The 19,366-nt window shown below is 49.8% G+C and overlaps 1 protein-coding gene across 3 annotated transcripts in view; it reads left to right on the top strand.

Moving 5' to 3' along the window:
* Sez6l (seizure related 6 homolog like) overlaps positions 1-19,366 on the top strand; it is a 175,687-nt gene that overhangs the window by 150,367 nt on the left and 5,954 nt on the right. For all 3 annotated transcript variants that reach the window (XM_063226026.1, XM_063226025.1, XM_063226024.1), the window contains exons 10-14: positions 993-1,189; positions 5,964-6,158; positions 9,646-9,837; positions 16,462-16,656; positions 18,245-18,277. In XM_063226026.1, coding sequence (XP_063082096.1) covers positions 993-1,189; positions 5,964-6,158; positions 9,646-9,837; positions 16,462-16,656; positions 18,245-18,277 — 812 coding nt within the window. The remainder of the gene's footprint in view (positions 1-992; positions 1,190-5,963; positions 6,159-9,645; positions 9,838-16,461; positions 16,657-18,244; positions 18,278-19,366) is intronic.

Here is a 19,366-nt window from a genome sequence, read left to right as displayed (position 1 = left end):
CACATCCCAGTACCTAGACCTCGGAAATGTCCAGGGACTGAACCCTCCACCCTCTGCCTCGTGCTCAGCCTTCTCCCCGCCTGCTATTGGTCGGCTTCAAGGTCCTTTGTTATTTCCTGAGGCTTTGCAGCAAGCACCACCTCCTCCGGAGACCTCCACGATGTCCTTGTTCCAAATTAGATGCTCTACTTTCTGAATTCACATGGATCAGAACCCCTGCACAAACACCTGGCTTACGAGTTACAATCTGGCACTTCTCTGTGACGCCTGCTTGGGCAGCAGCGTGCCTGACATGTAGTAAGAGCTCAGACAACGTTAGGGGAGGAGGTTAAAGGGGAAGAGGCAAGAGACCAAAAGAGAGAGAGAGAGAGGAAAGGAAAGGGGAGGAGAAGGAGTCAGTTTGTGTCTGCGACTGGTACAACCACAGCTGACCTGCCGCATCCTCTCCATCAAAGACGGATTTGTCCACTCTCCTGTGGCCTGGGGCAGGAGTGTTACCTGCACACTGCGGCCCACATATTTAGGGTCCAGGGACTCTTGCACTGGCCCCACAGGCTACAAAGAGTGACAGCAGCACATTTCAGGGTCAGTGCCCACCCCGCCCTTGAACGCACACCTCAGACATGACAGGTAACTCTTGCAGGAAAAATGGAAAGCTTCCTTCTCCTTGCATGAAAGGGAAAACCACAATTAACAAGCTCTCCGCCTCTTCTGCACCAGAGCAGAAAGGTCCATGCCACACCCCAGCATGGTGCCCCATGTCTCACACATGGGGGACCTCATTAGGCTCAGGTAGGCATCTCCTGACACAGCCTCAGACTCCAGTCCACTAGGACCCGGGCTCTGTGTTGGAGGAAGTGGCACCATGCCCTGGTCATGCCCTCAGCTGTGTCTACCTCCCTTGGCTCATAGCCCAGATTCCCATGTTTCCTGACAGTCACTCAGAGGTCTGCCCGCTGCATGACTGCATCCTTGTCTCTCTGTCCCCCCAGCCTGAACCTGAGCAACAGCGACATCCTAACTATCTACGATGGCGATGAGGTTGTGCCCCACATCCTGGGCCAGTACCTGGGGAGCAGCGGCCCGCAGAAGCTGTACTCTTCCACGCCAGACCTGACCATCCAGTTCCACTCCGACCCTGCTGGCCTCATCTTCGGGAAGGGCCAAGGGTTCATCATGAACTACATAGGTGAGCGTCTCATCCGGCCGGGTGTGTTCTTTGCACTAAGGGATGGCATTCAGTGACTTCCTCTGGCTCTGTGGGTTGAAGGTTTTGTGTCACACAGGTCTATTAATGCATTAGCACAGTTAAGAGACACAGTTTTTAAGAGACCAGGCTGTCTAGGCAGGAGGACAAGGCTTGAGTCCTAGCACTATCTTCAATGGAGATGTGACCTTCGCCATTTGTAAAAGGGTGATGCCTCTTCCTTGAGACGGACACCAGGATTTAGTGGATCATTAGGCTGCCGCCTAATGTGAAGACCCGCAGTGTTTCATGCGTAGTCAGCTGAGATTTTGCAGCGTCAGCATGCTCCCCCACACAGCCGCAGCTTCTCAAAGCTGGACCAATCCATCAAGGCTCAGCTCCTTGGGAAGACTCCTCTCCCCCTGCAAGGGACCTGCTCTTTCTTTCCTGCATCATGTACATCAGGAAGGGGAGAGGTCTTCCTGGACCCACAGTGTGCTTTCCAAACTGTTTCTCACCTGCTCATCTTCAAGCCAAGCAAACAGGCAATGGTTTCTCAAATCACTCAGGCCAAGTTCAACCTGGTCCCTGAGGACCCCAACCCCGACTCACCTGCTCAGCCCTCCTCTCCTGTGACTCTCCCTCAGCCATCGGTGCCCCACCTCCCCTCCCCACTCACCCGAGCTCCATCCCGGACCTGTCCTCTTCTCTCCTGGCATCCACAACCTCCATGCCCTCACCCAGGCCCATGATTTCGACAATACCCACCATCCCACTGGCCTCAGATTCCTACTTCCATCCTTGATCACGGACCCCTGATTCATTCAACCAGTTCCCCACTCACTGCTCTCCCGCACGCCTCATGAGCTTATCATTTCAACATAGTCAAGCAAACGACTCCTCTCCCTACTGCCCAGACATTGCCAGGAGCACGCCCTTTCCCCACAATGGGACCACAGCTCTCCTGGCTGCTCGGCTGCCTCCTCTTTCCTTGCCCCATGTCTGTCCACCCTGTTGAACCCACTTCCACAGTGCTTCAGCTCCAAGTACTGCCCTGAACCTGTCCATGGTCTCTGCCCTAGTCCAGGCTGCCACCAGGTCCCCAGCAATCAGGAATCTAGGACACCATGACATTCTGTGGAGCCCAGCCTGGAAGAGACTTGGATGCCTACCTAACAGGAAATCAGGTCCAACCCTACAGCATCTCCGCAGAAGCAGCCCTGGCCCTAAGGGGCCAGAGCAAGGTCCACGCCCAGCCTTCCTTGATCCCAGCTCCAGTAATTGCTCCAACCCTCATCTTCTGATGGCAGCAGCAGAGAATCCAGGAGACACAAGGGGTGACAAAGACCTGACTTCTTTTGATGTCCAGAATGACGGGCAGTTCCACCCCCGAGTCCACCTAGGTGGGACTCGGTCATCAGTTAGGGCATGTGCTTGTTCTCCAGGACCTGGACTGGTGCCTCAGTTCCCAGGGTGGAGCAAGGACCCCATCACCAAAGACCCTGTGCCTGGCACAAGCACCCACGCTTCGATTCTTTCTTCCCCTTGGCTTAGAGCACTGTCCACTGCCATCTCCCCCAGACTGGCCCCAGTGCCTTTACTTGCACACCCTCCCCTGGCCAGTGGTTGGCCTAGGGAGCCTCTGCGTGCTAAAATAAGGCCCTTGCTTTCTCCGCTCCCCACTGGTGAGCATTTTTCATCCTTGCCAGCTACATGTCTGCCTTTTAACGAGGCTAACCCAAGTATTGATCCTCTTTGTTATGTTTCTCAGGGGCCTCTTTACCTTTGATTGTGCTGCTAAATATTTGCAGAGTGTGAGTGTAGCTGCTCTATGAGTCCTGGCCTGGCTTATCAGGGGATGGCTGGCACGGGCTGCTGGGCAAGGGCCCCTCCCGATATACTGCCGTTAGTGGCGGGCTCAGTTTACTGTGCCCCGTGGTGTGGCTCTGATCGTTCCTCCCAGACTTTCCCTCCCTCCGCTGAAAGATGAGGTCATACTCTAGCTCATGCATCTCTGGTGCCCAAGTCAGTCCTGCAGAACTGTGTTCATTTGCATGGCAAAAGCCTGAGTCTCCAGCCAGCTCAAGGTGGCCCAGGGAGTCTGACCACCCCCTGGCAACATCCTGTAGAGGCGCACGTCGAGCCCTGAGCCTGTGTGATTCTGACCCCGGGCTACCCTTGGTACCGAGACACAGAGATCTGCCCTCCTCGCTCTGCCTCGTGCCTGGGCCAGTGTCTGTGCCTGCATGTGTGGGAATAGAAAAGGGACTAGAAGGGCAGAGATGCATGAGTGCTTTTCAAAGAAACCTTGGTCCTATCGAGTGAGTATTTTCTTCTAATCATAGGATAATAAATGTGTTCCGTTTTGTAAGTTGACTCCAAGTGGATAGCAGCGGCTCCCTAGGGTGCTATACTAAAGACTAGGAGGTCTCAGGTAGACCTAAAAGGTGCTCTCACTCATAAAGATGATGCCTGTTAGATTCTGGTGATGTCTTCTCCACCAGAGAAGCTAGGGCATGGCGGTGTATATTCAGTGACTGAGGGCCTTTCTGTTTCCCAGAAATTGGGCCTTCCTGCTAAGCTTGGTGATGAGCCTCAAATCCTGACTTCAGACCCTTAGTGACCACATGGTACTCACAAAGTCTTAGTCCAATGAGTAGACAGATCCGTGTCACTCATCTTAGCGTGTGCCCTACACGGTTCTGCCCTGCTCACCAGTCGAGTCTCGCAGTGCCCTTTGGGATGGACAAGGTCATGAGACTTGACCCTTCTGTGTACCCAAGGATGCTGAAGCTTTGAGCAGTTCATGGTTGCGTCTGCAGCCACACAGCCTCCTAAGGCAAGTGGGCTAGAAGAGAAATCTCCCAAGTCCTGGGCCAGTTAGCACAGTTAATGGGGCCCTGTAGGGACAGATGCTTCCCTAACCCCCTCTTAAGCTGCTGGAAGTCACGTCAGGTCCAAGGGTGCGGTCTGGGGGCCGAAGAATGGGCAGATTGTGTGTCTTCAGCAAGACCATCCGTGAAGTAAAAAGTGGGCTACCTTCAAGACCAGGCCTTGTAACACCGAGTCCACACCAGCCAGCAAGCAGGAGGCCCATGGCACGGCGGCCCGGGAGAAGTCAGGCAGGCAGGCCTCCCTCAGTTTTGCAGCATCTAGTCCAGAAAGTCTTGTTTCTTGTATGTGACCCTGTTTCTCCCTTTCTTCCATAGCTCCAGCATTTGCAGCTGTGTCCCAAATCTGGGACTTAACTAATTTTTCAAAGGTCTAAAAATAGAAGCCTTGTCCCCACCAAGCAATTCCAGAAACCATTTCCCTGTCTGCCCCTCCTGGCAGACACCCACGAGATCTCCGTTCTCCAAATAAAACTGTGATGAAATCCCAGGAAAAGCCATTGCTTGTTTCTCCAAACGACTTTCCCTCAGACAGTGGCGGCATGTGCTTTCCCCAGAAGCACATAAGAGCTGCAAATTAATTACATGACATAATTAGCTCCCTTCTCCAAATCTGTGCAGTGGGCACTTGGACGCAAGAAGAGTAATAGCAGGCTTTGGGTTGCTGGCTTAGTGACAAGGCTTTGTAGGAGGACAATAGAAATGATGATGTGCTTGGGGAGCATTTTCTGTTAACGTTCACAGATTGTATGCAATTTGATTTGAAGAATCTACCAATAATTGCTTTCTTTTTACTAGATAAGCATTTATCTTAATATACATTGCAAGTGTAAGTGTTTCTGATTCACCAAACGCACAGATTCGGATTCACACGTATCCCAGGATGCGGCTGCATGTAGTAGTTATACACCACCATGTAAATAGACTGCATCTCAAACCAGCCACTCACATGTGCTGTCTCACAGACTCTACGGGAGAGGGATGCAGGCGCCACCTGAGCTGGGCAGGTCTGCCTTGTGGTCTCCCATGAGGGTGCAGCAGAGGTGGCAGTGAGGGCTGTGGTTCTGAGTGCTTGGCTGAGGATGGAGGGCCCATTTCCACAAGACTCACACAGGCAGCTGACAAGGCCAGTGCCACTTGTTAATGAGAGACCTCAGTTTCTCCGCATATTGATCCCTTCAGAGGGCTTCTTGAGCATCCTCACACGGCAGCTGCTTCTGCCAGAGCCAGTGGCCCAAAAGAGCCAGGGAACCACCTCAGAAGTTACATGCAGTTATCTTTGCAGTGGCCTACACGGCATCACTGCGGGCCACACAAGGGTGTGCATTCTAGGGCGTGGGAGTGGTCAGGGGAGACCTCAGGAGCTGCCTACCCAATGCAGGCAGGCACCGTCATAATTAATCCCTCCTGATTGTGAAGAACCAGAGACCTAGAGAGAAGTGTGATCTCCAGATCCAGCGGCTGGCAGGGCTCGGTTTATCAAAACAAGAGAACGTTTGGTGAGTTCAGAAGCCCATTTGATTTGAAGAATCTACCAATACATTTATTTTCATAGATAAGCATTTATCTTAATACACATTGCAAGTGTAAGTGTTCCTGATTCACCAAGAGTGTGGATTCACACGTATTCCAGGCCAAGGCTGAGTGTAGAAGTTCTCTACTACCATGTAAACAGATTGCATCCCGTATTCCATGCATGTGTATTATCTCACAGGGGAAAGGGAACGAACATCTTGCTATCAAAAAGCTCTAAAGGAATTTGGAAGTATGTTACTTGTTTCCAGAGGATTTTTTCTTCTATGTGTTCTTTCTCTTTAACATTCACAAAGGGGAACCCAACCAGAAAGGCCAGCTCCTCCTCTAAGGAGCATGTTTCTCTTTTAAAGAGGTGTCAAGGAACGACTCCTGCTCAGACTTGCCTGAGATCCAGAACGGCTGGAAAACTACATCTCACACGGAACTGGTGAGGGGAGCCAGAATCACATACCAGTGCGACCCCGGCTATGACATTGTGGGGAGTGACACCCTCACCTGCCAGTGGGACCTCAGTTGGAGCAGCGACCCCCCGTTTTGTGAAAAAAGTAAGAATGACCTTGTTTTCTCCCCAGGTCAGTGGATGGTGAGTCCCTCCCGTGGGTACTTTTTCTGAATGGAAGCACTGGCTCCTCTCCTCTGCCAACTCATCGGTGTGTCGCTCACAAATGTTATTTTGTAGCACTCAGTGCCATGTCAGCCTCACATGCTTTCTATGCCTGGCAGAGAAGATAAATGAGCGAAAAACACTGAGTATAAGGCCGTGGGGTGCAGGGGGGCCGTGGTGCACGGGAATATGTGTAGCTTGTGTAAGAAAAGTGATTCAGCTCAGTTCTTTAAATACCTGCTGCAGCCACGCAAAACAGCAGTCTAAATTGGAGCTCACCATCTGTCTTAGGTACTTTATGCTCGTTGCTGAGACCAAATACCTGAAGCCCAAGTTGGGAAAGGAAAGGTTTATTTCTTACAGTTTTTGGAGGTTTCAGTCCACACTCAGTTGGCTCCAAGACAGGCTGGGCCGCAGTTCATGGCAGCTGCAAATAGCAAACAGGAACGGGCAAAGAGCAAGACACACCTTCTTCCTGCCATTACATCACATCCTGGCTCCACCCCTAGGTGGGTGGAGCACTGACACCATCAATCCAAGCACTAGACAATGAACCAATCACAAATACACAATGCAAACTCATGAGGCCTGGGGGACACAGACATAAACCATGACACCATCGCTCCCCATTTCTTTCTTTTTTTTTTTTTATTTAAGGAGAAAAAGAAAAAAAAAAAAACAGAAAAAAAGTACAAGTTATACAGAATTTCAGAAAAAATAAACAGTAGGAAATCACTAGTTAATAGATTACATATTCTCATCTTAGAAATAGTTGTTCAAGTCACAAAATTAAAACATACAAAGTGGACATTCAAACAGTGAGACTGGGGGCTGGAGATTTAGCTCAGCGGCGTAAGTGCCTGCTTGCAAGCAGGCAGTCGTGAGTTCAATCCCTGGTACCGATAAAAAGGAAAAAGACAGAAAAAAAAAAAAAAACAGTGAGACTGCAAACAGTTCTGTTCAATGATCCAACAAAACTCAGTAGTATGGTTATCTATCTTATACACTTAAACATACATGCAGTTATGTCCTTTACAACACTTTCTTTTCCTCTCTTTTGTACAATGACAATTACACATTTTGGGTTTTATTACTCCCACAGTTCTTATTACTTTTTTTAAAGAGAGTAAAGCCAAATGCAACATATCAGAACAGAGTCAGTCAAATCAAAAGGATGGACATAATATATAACGTAAAAACAAAATACAAGGTAATCAACAATGGTTACCATACTGCCTCTTGCTATCTTAGGAAGAATTGCCTATATCATCAGTTATAATAAAATTGAACAAAACAGTAAAGAATAAAACCAAAACACTGGAGACATTACAGGACTTTAAAAGAAGATAATAGTCAACCAGAATGGGCGTCATAATGAATCTTATTGTCTTCACTGTTGTTGCCTATACTTTCGAACTTGGTACTATCAAGCTAAGCAGAATAAGGGAAAATCAGTTAAAACAAGGTGGTGAGGGCAATACAGGGTTTCAAATCAAGTTAATAGGAAATCAAACCCATTTCTAAACCACTGTCATCAGGCGAAGCCAGATCGCTCGCAGAGCCTCCATCCCAGGGTCCTGCTCCTGTGCCTGCTTCCCAGGAGTGCAGGCCAGGCAAGCAGCAAGCACTGAGCCCAGCACCTTGAAAAGGAGGTGGATACAGGAAGCGCTCTGGTTTCCCCACTGAGGTCTCACCAGCAGGGAGGAGCTGAATTTGGAAGTGGCCTCCTGCCCTACCTATTTGCTTCCCACCTCTTAAATCGAGCCCCTTCCCCAACCCTTTGCTGGGACTCCTGTGAGACACTTTGGTGGACCTGTTTCTCACATCTGGAACCAGAATAGCAGCACCAGAAAGACTAAGTGTTAGCCAGAAAAGAAGTTACTGGGGAAAGGATGTGGAGATTACCTACAATTCCCATTGTAAACTTTCAACATCAAAGAAAATTTATACTGGGAAGTCTAGCAGAACCTGCCAAAGATACACAAAGTTGACTACATAAATAGTCCTAGAAGTTCTGCAACAGTATGGGTCTGTGTATGTGGTGTGTGTGTGTGTGTGTGTGTGTGTGTGTGTGTGTGTGTGTGTGATAATAGATACTAAAAAGGTGAAGAGTGAGTTCACCCATTACCCATTCATTAAAATCACCTGTAGCATCATCATTATTAAAAAATAGTTTAGGGGCTTGAAAGGGACACATGATAGAAAAGTCTTCTTGTTTGCCTTATTCTTTGCCAAGAAAAATAAAATCAGAGTAAACAGATTTTCCCCCACTTAAAAGTTTTTAATTTTTTAAGTATTAAATTCTGTGTGGGGTTGTTTCAGTGCTGGGACCCTCACATCTCCATCTCAGGAAGATGAAACCCCAAACTGCTTTCTCTTCTAGTGAAGTGAGGTCAGCAAAACCTCCTGGAACAATGGGGTCCCCACTCCCAAGGTCCCAGATGTTATGGGTTTCGCCTTTCATGGGTTAGAGCACCCCAACTTTAACAGATACATCCCACCACACTTTCATATCACAGTGACAACAAACGCTGCCTTAGGGGACCCAAGCATTGTCAAAATGACAAAGCAGAAAGTGAAAAGCCTTTATGATCTTACTCTCTAGAATTGGCACATCTGTTAAAACCTTCTGTATTGTTTCAATTGCGTGTATATACACATACATATATCACATGTTATGCAGGCATATACACATATGTACTTGGGAATATATAGGCATACATAGATCTAGATAAACTACTGTTTTATTAGAGATCTGGATGGCTATTTCTGTTTATTACTAAATAGACAGCTATCCATATCTATATCTTTGAACGCATACCCAGATAGAAGAAGGAAGGCAGGCAGGAAGAGTAGCTACAGTAGAGGTATTTTACCATAAAGGATCCATTTTTACAACCTGGTTTGCAACTTTTTCTTTCTTGCTCAGAAATATGAATGTCTTTTCCTATCACACCCATTGTCCGCTTTACTGATTTTTAATTGGTTTATTGTTTTTCTTTTCTCTGTACTGATTTTGCTAATTGAAAGAGCAGTGGCTGCTTGTTTGGCTGCACCCAAGGGCTTCAGAGAGCAGGGAAGGCCCTGTGTCCTGTCCACAGCCATGCAGCAGTCCTTGGAAGGGCTCGTGGCATCGAGCTCTTCCTGGGTTAAATAATTTGCAGTGCTTCCTTTTTATCACTAGAAATTATGGGTAGATACATAACCTTATCCCCAGGTCTTCGGGCTCTCATGTAAATTCTTTGGGCCAATTCCTAAAAGAGGGATGAAATTCAGGTCTCTTTCCTCCAGGCTTATTCTCCAGCAGTTTCTGCTGAGCAAAAAGGTGCACTAACTTCCAATAGAGCAAAGAACCAAATTAGGACCACTTCTAGACCATTCAGGAAACCACTGTTCTGATGCTGTCCACTGTGCTTCCATCTACCCAGTTATGTACTGCACCGACCCTGGAGAGGTGGACCACTCAACCCGCTTAATCTCCGACCCCGTGCTGCTGGTGGGAACCACCATCCAGTACACCTGCAACCCCGGCTTCGTGCTGGAAGGGAGCTCGCTGCTCACCTGCTACAGCCGCGAGACCGGCACCCCCATCTGGACGTCCCGCCTGCCCCACTGTGTCTGTGAGTCCTGTCTGTCCCCGTGGGCCCCAGCGTCTAGACTCAGGGTTGCTTCCTCTTGCTCAGGGCGGAGGCTGGGTTCCTGGGGAGGGGTGCTCACTTCCAGAGGGTAGGGCTTTCTACTTTTGCAGTGTGTGCTAGGAAACTGCTGAACACTGAGCTGCACTGCACTCAGCCAGTTTTGGTCAGAGATAGGGTCTCACTAAGCTGCCCGAGCTGGCCTTGAATTTGTGATCTTCCTATCTCAGCCTGTCTAGTAGTTAGAAATACAGGCATGCTGCATGGTAACCAGGAGGGGGTGAGGGGGGTTTTATCACTATGACCATTGCATCACAATAGTTAGCAGTGACTGTGGGCACCTGTTCTAGAACATTTAGGGCAAATGTATCAAGCATCAGGCGAGCCTCCCACCAAATTTCCCCACCTCCTCGAGGAGTCCTGGGAGGCTGGCATTATTGCGTTCCCTTTAAGAAAAGGATACTAAAGTTTAGAGGTGAAATCACTGCCTCGGTCACATAGCTGTTTGGGGAAGGGGATCCAAACCCAGAGCCATTTAAAAGATGGGCAGTCAGGCTCACAACCGTTGCTGAAAGTGAGCATGAATTATGTAGAAGGAACAGAAGCAGGAGGCTCAGGCATCGCTCAGTGCCAGAACATTTGCCTCATGCTAACATTTTAAAATCATGTGTAGTAGAAAATCATGTGTTTTCCTGTTAGGGGAAAAAGCCAGGTCCCACTCAAGAGACTACACGGAGGTCTTGATGGTTTGGGAAACAAAGAATGCAACTTTAGGTTAAAAGGGGGGAAACACAAGCTAGGCATTGTGATGGTGCATGCCCGTTATCCTAGCATTCTGGGAGGCCGAATCAGGAGGATTTCAAATTTGAGCTCAGCCTGGATAACTTAGTGAGAGCCCATCTTAAAATTTAAGAAGGGGCTGGGAATAGATACTCAGACCCTGGGTTCAATTCCCAGTGCACACACACAGGAGCTGCAGCAAGTTTCCTGTCGATTCACCTGCATCTGATGTGACTATCCAGGGGACCCAGCACAGCTCAGTGTCTCCTCCAGGAGCAGTGTTGTGTGGCTTCACAGAAGCCCGAGTCTGGCTGCAGAAACCATGATGACCACACATACAGACGGGGCTCCCCACGAGATGTACACTCAGTCACTTTAGAAGACACCTGAAAACAAACAAGTCCCGTCCTTTTCCACCGGACAAAGTGACACTCTGAGCACTTACGGACAGCCAGGCATCATGCTAAGCCCGTCACATGCATTAACTCTCCTGTTCCTGGCAGGAAAATAAAATACAGGCTCCTGTCTCTTGATGACCCTACATGAGGTTGATGACCATGTTTATATCCGGAGCTTGTGACCATCACGAAATGAGTTCCTGGATATCCAAGCTCGCAGTCCTGTCTCCCTGGCTGCACACCGCAAATGCTGGCTGTTTTGGTCATGACTGTTCCTACCTCTGAGGACTTGGAGGATTAGAAGTAATCTATGCAAATCATCTAATGCAGGATGGATGTTCAAACATTTCAGAAAGGAATCAATTAAACAATGAATTAATGTATTAACCAGGCCAAGATATCAAAGCATTAGCTCTAAGCCCTGGCTGAACTCTAGAATTGCATGAGTACTTCCAAGAATGCCCTGAGGTCCTAATTAAATTAAAAATAATGTAAAGGGTGGGGTCAGAGCCCTGGATAACGAAATCCAATCCTTTATCCCGGGTGAGAAGACCGGGGACTGAGGAGCCGCCATTGCCTCTTTCCAGACTGGCTGTGCGCATGCTGGTCACATCCAGCTCTGACCACTGGAGACGTGTGCACTCTGTCTCCAGGGCTGTGCTGGACACAAGGCAGGCCACACAGAATGAATTAAACTACATGAAGGCAGGAACCGTGTCTTCTGTGTGTGTGTGTGTGTGTGTGTGCGTGTGTGTGTGTGTAGTACTGGGAGTTGAGTACAGGACCTTCAAAATAGGCTATATCCCCATCCCTTTTTTTTTACTTTTTACTTAGAGGCAGGGTCTCATTAAGTTGTTAAATTGTGCAGGAGGCAGCTGAACTTATAATCCTCCTACGTCACCCTTGCAGAATGCATCCATGTCTGTCTTACTCTCCATTGTATTCTCAGGGCCCAAGTCAGTGCCTGGCACATAAAAGGGGCTCTGTAAATGTTTGTTGTAGTAATTAATCTTTGTTAATTCGTGAAAGAAAATTCCAAGGGTTGGGACAAATGCCTTCTGGGTTACCACTGCCACCTTCTGGTCATATTATTATACTGCAGTACTGAGCTGGAGTTTGTTTTGTGGTTTGGTTTGGTTTGGTTTGGTTTGGTTTGGTTTGGTTTTTCCTCTTAAGGGCCCCTGGCAGCCTCCTCTGTCCCAAAAGGGAGAGGGGAAGGGGCGGGTTTTTCCTCTCTCAGCTGTGATCACGCTGGGTTGCAGTGATGCCTGCTCTCTCTGCCTTGCTAGGCTGAGTTCTGGGCAAACACAAATCATAATTTTCAAGACTAATACCCAGCTCCTAGCCAGGCTGGTGAAGCAGAGGTGCCGTACAGTGAATGTGTACGGCACTGAGAAAGAATTCAGGGAACCGTCCCACACTGTAGGCTTCCTAAACCGGCCTGCGGTGCTCGCCAAGGAGCAGTAGATGCATCTCTGGCAGTGCCAACATGGCAGTGCCCAGAGGAGCGTGCTCTGTGCCTTGTTTGGTTAAAGAAAATTAGAATACTTAAACACCCAAAATGTGTGATTATGGGAGTCTTATTTGGATGAGGCTAAATTCTACAGCACAATTTCAATGCGAAAACAGTTGCTAGAAATTTTTTAAACTGTGAAGCAAGCAATAGGGAAGCTGTATGAGACTAGGACAAGAGTTAGAACAGCCCTGAGCGGAATCGGTGTTTCTCGTGCTCATGCTGCACTCTGCTCACGTGCAGGAGCCTGCGAAATCTTCATCATAACCCACAACGGGCCCACTTTACAGATGAGGAAACCGAGACTCAGAGAGGCCTTTGTGCTCACAAACACACAGCCAGATCTGCATCCTGGTCCCTTGGACACTTGATGCCAAGCACGGTACTCAGTGATCTGACTGAGCTGACATTCCAGAAACACTTACTAGGCACCTACTGCGTTCCAGGCTGCTGACGCTGCGGCTGTGAGCTCTGCAAGGCTCAGAATCAAAGGTTCTTTTCAGAGTATTTTCAGCGGAATCATTAGACCACGCTCAGTACTGGCCCTCATCCAGATGCCACTCGCGTCTATCATAAAAAGATACAGGGACCAGTGTGCAGCTCAGTGCTGCAGCGCGAGCCTACGTGGGTGAGGTGCTGGGTCCCATGCCCAGCACTGCTCCCCCGGGAAACCGTGCTCCCCGCGCCGCTTGCTCTCACACCGCTGGTGAACCACCCCTCCTGTGTCACCGCCTCTGAGTGTAATCACACTCGTCCCATTTACACCCCACTGGACTCTTTGGAGTGTCTTGACTGCAAGCTGTGGGGGGCAGGGATGGTGTCTGACTTCTCCTCCACTGGATGTGTCACCAGGTACGCAGGGGGCACTCAGCGAACACTTTCTGAATGAGTGCACGGACATCTGTAAGGACACATCCATGTGGTCACACGAGACGCACTTCCAGCCACGTAGTAACCTGGAAAGTCCCTTTCTGGGGTCTGGCTTCTGGATTGGCTGAATGTCCAGGGTGGGAAGCAAATAGCTCCTAACTGCTGATGGAGGTGACCACTGGGGTACAAAGAAAAATCCATCTCAAAGATGGAAGCTGGATTCCCAGGGACCTCCGTTTCAAGGAGATCAAAGCCCGAATTCTTCATGAGTGGTGATAACTTTACTAAAACATCCTCAACATTCACTCCTTTGCCCATTGGAAGGTGATACAGTTAAGAGCATGCAGGGCCAGGTGAGTGCTGCGTGTGGCACTAGGGCGTGGTAGGGACTGCAGCTAACATGATGCTCAGGCCTGGTCTAAGAGGCAGCTGCTACTTACGTCCACCAGCCAATCACTGAATAGCTTGTCTGACCACCTGATGCTTCAGAAGAAGCCAGAAATCTTGATCATTACATGAACCAACATGATCTGTGAAAACCCAATGCTTATTCTTAAATTTTGCATTGCATAAGTTAAAAAGAGCCAGCTTTAAGTCATATTTATGGAGGGAAAGGTTCCTGTCAGGACCCACATTGTACAGTGTGCCTCCCACCCACGGGTCCCCTAGAGACAGGAGTGCTACCTGTTTTATTCACCTCTGTGTCCTGACATAGAGGACCTAACAGTTGCTCACTGATCACTGGCTGCCTGAAGAATTTAATATGTCTTGAGCACCAGGTACTGTAGTGGGCACTGGGATTCCTGGCATGAGCATCATAGCAGTTTGCAATGTGAGAAAGAGGTGCAGAGGAAAGAATGGAATAGTTCAGGGTCTGTTCAGGTTATGGGACAGGGAGCTCATGCTATCCGAGACCGATCTGGCTCTGGAGAGGTTCCTAGAGATTCATCTTACAGAATGAGGTGCATCAAACCACCTGTGTTTATGAGTGTGCTGCTTCTGTCATCAGGAGTCTGTGGGTAGCAGAACGAGGTGCTCTGGTCTGGAAACTCTCACAGCAGACCCTGAGGCCAGAGTCTCATCTTCAGATGAGAAGGATCCACATCAACACCCACATGGCCGTCTATAAGATTCAGTTCCCAGCATGCTGCTGGCCAGAGCCCCCTCCGTCCTTGCCACATGGACCTTCCCATGAGGCAGCCCTCAGCATGGTCCATCTGCTGGCAAGACACAAGCACCATAGTCGGAGTGACATCTGTCCTATCACCTCTGCCCTGTTATTGATTAAAAGTTAGTCACAGGTCCCCCCAGCTCTTGAGGACGGTGAGACTGGAAAGAGGTCACTAAGAGCTGTCTTAGTACCTGGCCACTGTGCTCAGCTGTAGTTGGGAAAGGAAGCAGGGGAGAAGCACAAAGCAAACCACTCAGGGTGAATAGCACTGTCCATCTGGCAAATGCAACCAGTTCACTTTGCGGGTGGACAGAGTCCGAGGAGGTGGGACATGAAGCAGACCCTTGGGCGCCAAGTTCCAGGAAGCTACGTCCTCTCCATCGGTGTTAGGGTGCTCCGGGGGGAAGTAGCCAGCACCCTGGTCCATGCCCTGAGGCGAAGTCCGCAGAGCTGAGATGGCAGGAGTTGCACTGGTGAGCTGCAGAGACCGCTGCACTCTGATCCCCCAGGGGCACTTTGGGTAAAAGGCTCAGGGCATCCCCTGGGGGAGTTTCACTAAGCAGGCTGGAATCCGAAGCTGTTGGTGAAAGCTCTCCCGCTCCTGCCTCTGATAGATCCACAGCAGGTACAGCACCGCATATTTGGAGACATGGGTCAAAGCCAGAAGAAAAGACCACTGTTTTAGGATCTGAAGTGGGAAAACTGGAACCCATGAGAACTGTTGTGGAGACCTAGAATGGGGTGCCACGGTGGGAAACAGTACAGCAAGCCCTCAAAAGCTTAAAAACAGAATTACTGTATGCTCCAGCAATTCCACTTCTGGGCATATTTGCCTCAAAGGACAGAAATCAGGGACACAAAGAGGTGTTCATACACCACGGGCACAGCAGCAGCATTCACAAGGGCCACGATGTGGGAGCGGCCCAGTGTCCACTGACGAATGCGGATGCAAAGCCTGGTCCTACAGAGGGACATCATCAGCCTTTAAAAGGCAGGAAGCTCAGCTCCTGCTACAACAGCGATGAACCCTGCGGACGTGAAATAAGCCAGTCCCCAAGACACGTTCTGTACGACTCCATCTACACAAGCTCCTCAGAGTACTCAGACTCGTAGAGACAGAAAGCAGGGCGGTGGATGCCAGGGGCTGGGGCAGCGGAAGATGTGCAGGAGGAAAAGAGTGCTGGAGATTAGCTGTGCGCGGCTTGAGTGCACCCAGCTCTTCTAAACCACACCCCTCAAAGGGTCAGGAGGCTAAAGTCAGTGTTACCAGTGTGAGGATTTGATCATAATTTAGATTTTAAGTTTTCTAAGTTTATGAATGTTTTAGGATTTACAGTCCTTTGTGTAAAGGAGAATTGCTAACCGCCCATTCCACCTGGCTGCTGAAAAAGAACTCAACACATGCTGGGCTTAGAAGGGGTTCAAGCCTCAGGTTCCCCTGGCCTGCAGGCTAGCAGGGACTCCGTGTCTGCAGCTTCAGAGACTGGCCACCAGATGGCGGTGTACGCTGAGTAGGTCGGGCCTTTAACTACTGGGCTCCTCCTGTGTTCCCAGCTCAGAGCGGCCCTCCTGTCAACAAACTCATCTCCAGCAAGGGGAGCAGACACTGTGTTTACAAAGTATGGTGTATGCAGCACCAGTGGAGGAGGAAAGGGCTCAGTTGGTGGCAGGAGACAGCAGGGAAGGCTTCATGGAGGAGGAGAAGCAAGGCCTGAGTACTCAAAGACAAGAGAGGAAGGCAGATCTGAGGAACCGACACAGTTCAGCGCGGGGAGAAGGGCTGACGGGGGTGGGCTGAGCTGGGGCGCACCGGCTCCGGGAGCAGGAGTCCCCCACACTGCTTCACCTCCTCAGAGCCCCATTTGTCTTGATTTCAGCGGAGGAGTCCCTGGCGTGTGACAACCCAGGGCTGCCTGAGAACGGGTACCAGATCCTGTACAAGCGGCTGTACCTCCCGGGAGAGTCCCTCACCTTCATGTGCTACGAAGGCTTCGAGCTCATGGGCGAAGTGACCATCCGCTGCATCCTGGGGCAGCCGTCGCACTGGAACGGGCCCCTGCCCGTCTGCAAAGGTACAGAGGTGGACATGGCACCGAGGGGCCTCTGGGCCAGGGCAGGCTCGCTGACCTCTGAACTTGCTCTGCCCTGCTGCCCTTCATGCACTCCATAGTGCACTTGTCTTAGTCTGTTTTCTGTTGCTATAACAAAATACCTGAGCCCAGGTAGCATATGAAGAGTAGAAGGGTTCTGGGTTCACAGTTCTAGAGCCTGGGAAGCCCGAGAGCCTGGAGCGGTGTCAGCAAGGATCTCACAGCATGGCGGAGGGTAGTGCACCCATGGCAGATCCAGTGCAGGGCTCCTGTCCTCTTCCTAAAAAGCCACTCACGCCATTGTGTGGGCCCCATCCCACGACCTCCTCTAACCCTCACACTTCCTCCCAAAGCCTCCACCTCCAGACACCATAACATGCCAGCTTAGGGACTCCGCTTCCCACACATGGATGCTCGGAGACACACTCAGACCACAGCAGTTGGGTAGCTGCTATTTTTCAACTGGTTTGGTCATCATCGTGCACTGGTGATTTTTAAAAATTTTGTGTTAGTGTACGTTTGCTGTACATGATAGTTACATTTGTATGGGGGAACTTACTGATACAGTTCTTGACCAGTTTTAATGCCTTTCCCTCCCCACCGTCTGCCCTCTCCTCTTCCCCTGGACCCTCCCCTTCTTCCAAAAGCCCACTTCCCTGTTTCCTGCCATCACCGCATTCTTTTACTCTGTAAGTCATTCACATTTGGGGTTTCTCATGTTAGAGAAACCGTATAATATTTAACTCTCTGTGTCTGGTTTAGCAGTCAGCACCTAATCAGGAAGCCTTAGCACTGGGTAGGATGTGAATGTAGCCATCTTGCCCGCCCATTTTTCCCTGAGCTCCCCTTCTGAGGCTTTGACTCCTTGATGGAGTATTTCTGTGCCCAGCTGCCAGGGTGACCGTGACCAGGGCATGGGATGCCATCCCCCATCATCCCGAACTTCCAGGGTCTCTAGGAGAGTTTCACATGGATAACAAAGCCTAATTGCTAGATACAGAATATGTGTGTGTTTCAAGCAGGGAAATGGTTTTCCCTTTGGCTGGACTTCAAAAGAGGGCCTCAAAGGCCACCGCTCTTCAGTTCTTTGTCCCGTGTGAAATCAGTACACAGATCTGGCCTGCACAGTTAAGAGCAGAGGCAAAAGTCTAGTAGTCCCGGTTGAAATCCCACCTGTATCTCCTAGAAACTGTGTGACGTCAGAGAAGTCACCGCACGTCTCTGAACCTCTGTTTTTCCATCTGTGGAATGGCAATGATGATAGTGTCTACCTCAGAAACTGTTGGAGGTTAAATGAGGGACGTAAGCAGAGCTCGAGGTGCAATCCTGGGTTCTTCATTGTTACTCCTTATCACTGTGGGTGTTTTCACACCTCTATTCTCTATCTGTCTTCCCTTAAGAACTTACACGAGCTGATCCTACTGATGACAGTCGCCAGAGACAAGTGAAAACAGAGCACTAACTTTAACAAAATGTGTTATGGGCTTCCACGTCTATTGTTTTTCGAGCTTCATTTCCTACAGAGTGAATTCACCTTGCACTGATCAGCGCTTTCTGGTTTCTCTTCCAGTTAATCAAGACAGTTTTGAACACGCTTTAGAAGGTGAGTTCCATCCCGTAACCAAAAGAACCCCTCACAGCAAGCTCATGGCAGGAAAGGAGGGCAGGTCCTTGAAATGTGTTGACCCAAGTCACTTATAAAGTTATTAATAAAGTCCGCTTTCACACAGCCACAAATAACCTCCAAGCAAATCAAACTAGAAAGAAAAGCATAACAAGTGGGTTTGCAACTTCATGTCCTAAAGGTCGCCTGCTAGGGATTTGACACCAGCTCTGCACACAGGTATGGCAGCGCCAGAGGGTCAGCCCTGAGGTCCGTCTCCTCAGCCAGGAAGGGCCCCCTGATGCTGTGCTGTCTACACTGAGCACCCTCCTGCCACCGCAGGAGGGCAGGCCCGGGGCCAGGCTCTGTTCCCGGCAGTCTCTCTTCCCTGACGTCCACATCCACCTCCCTTCTCCCTTATTGGAAATTCCCCCATGAGTGAAGCTGATTAACATGGACAGGTGCTCAGAGCACATCTTGATTTTCTCTCCACTCTTCCTCCCCAGTTCCTTCCTTCCCAGCCAGTGCAGAAAACCGTCAGCACTTCCATTAAACTGGGTGGGTGCAGACCTCTCCTTCAGGCTGTGATGTCAGGAGCAAAACCCAATCCATTGTTTCCTTGGGAAAGTGTTCCACCCAGTTAGGCAGCTGTCATTGTCCCCCCTGGAGTTGGGATCTGGGACTCTGTGCACCGCGTGTCACTGGATGCCATTCCTTGCGGTCACCCATGCAGTTGGTGGCGAGCTCAAACGCAGGTGCACGGAAGGAGCGGCTATTACTCACCCCGCTTGGAAAATAGCCGGCATTTCACGGTGCCGTTCTCGGCCCGAGACGGCCCGTGGCTGCCTTTGCCACCCCGTGAACCATGAAAACGTGCTCAAGGGCTCGGCTCACCCGGAGCTGCTGAGCGTCACTGCCAGTTTTGTGCGCCTCTATTTATCATCAGGCTGAGGATTGATTTTTTTCAGACCTCATAAAGAGGTGGTTAATGGATTATAGATTGGAACACAGCTAAATGCTGTGAGATGCAGCCACGAGAATGCAGAGGCCAAGCTTCTTTCTAGAAGCAATGTGGGGCCCACCAGGCTG

The sequence above is a fragment of the Cavia porcellus genome, unplaced genomic scaffold (assembly GCF_034190915.1).
Source record: "Cavia porcellus strain 051 isolate PalLab524CR breed Dunkin Hartley unplaced genomic scaffold, mCavPor4.1 scaffold_16, whole genome shotgun sequence".
NCBI lineage: Eukaryota > Metazoa > Chordata > Mammalia > Rodentia > Caviidae > Cavia > Cavia porcellus.
This window is presented reverse-complemented; position numbering and strand designations above follow the sequence as displayed.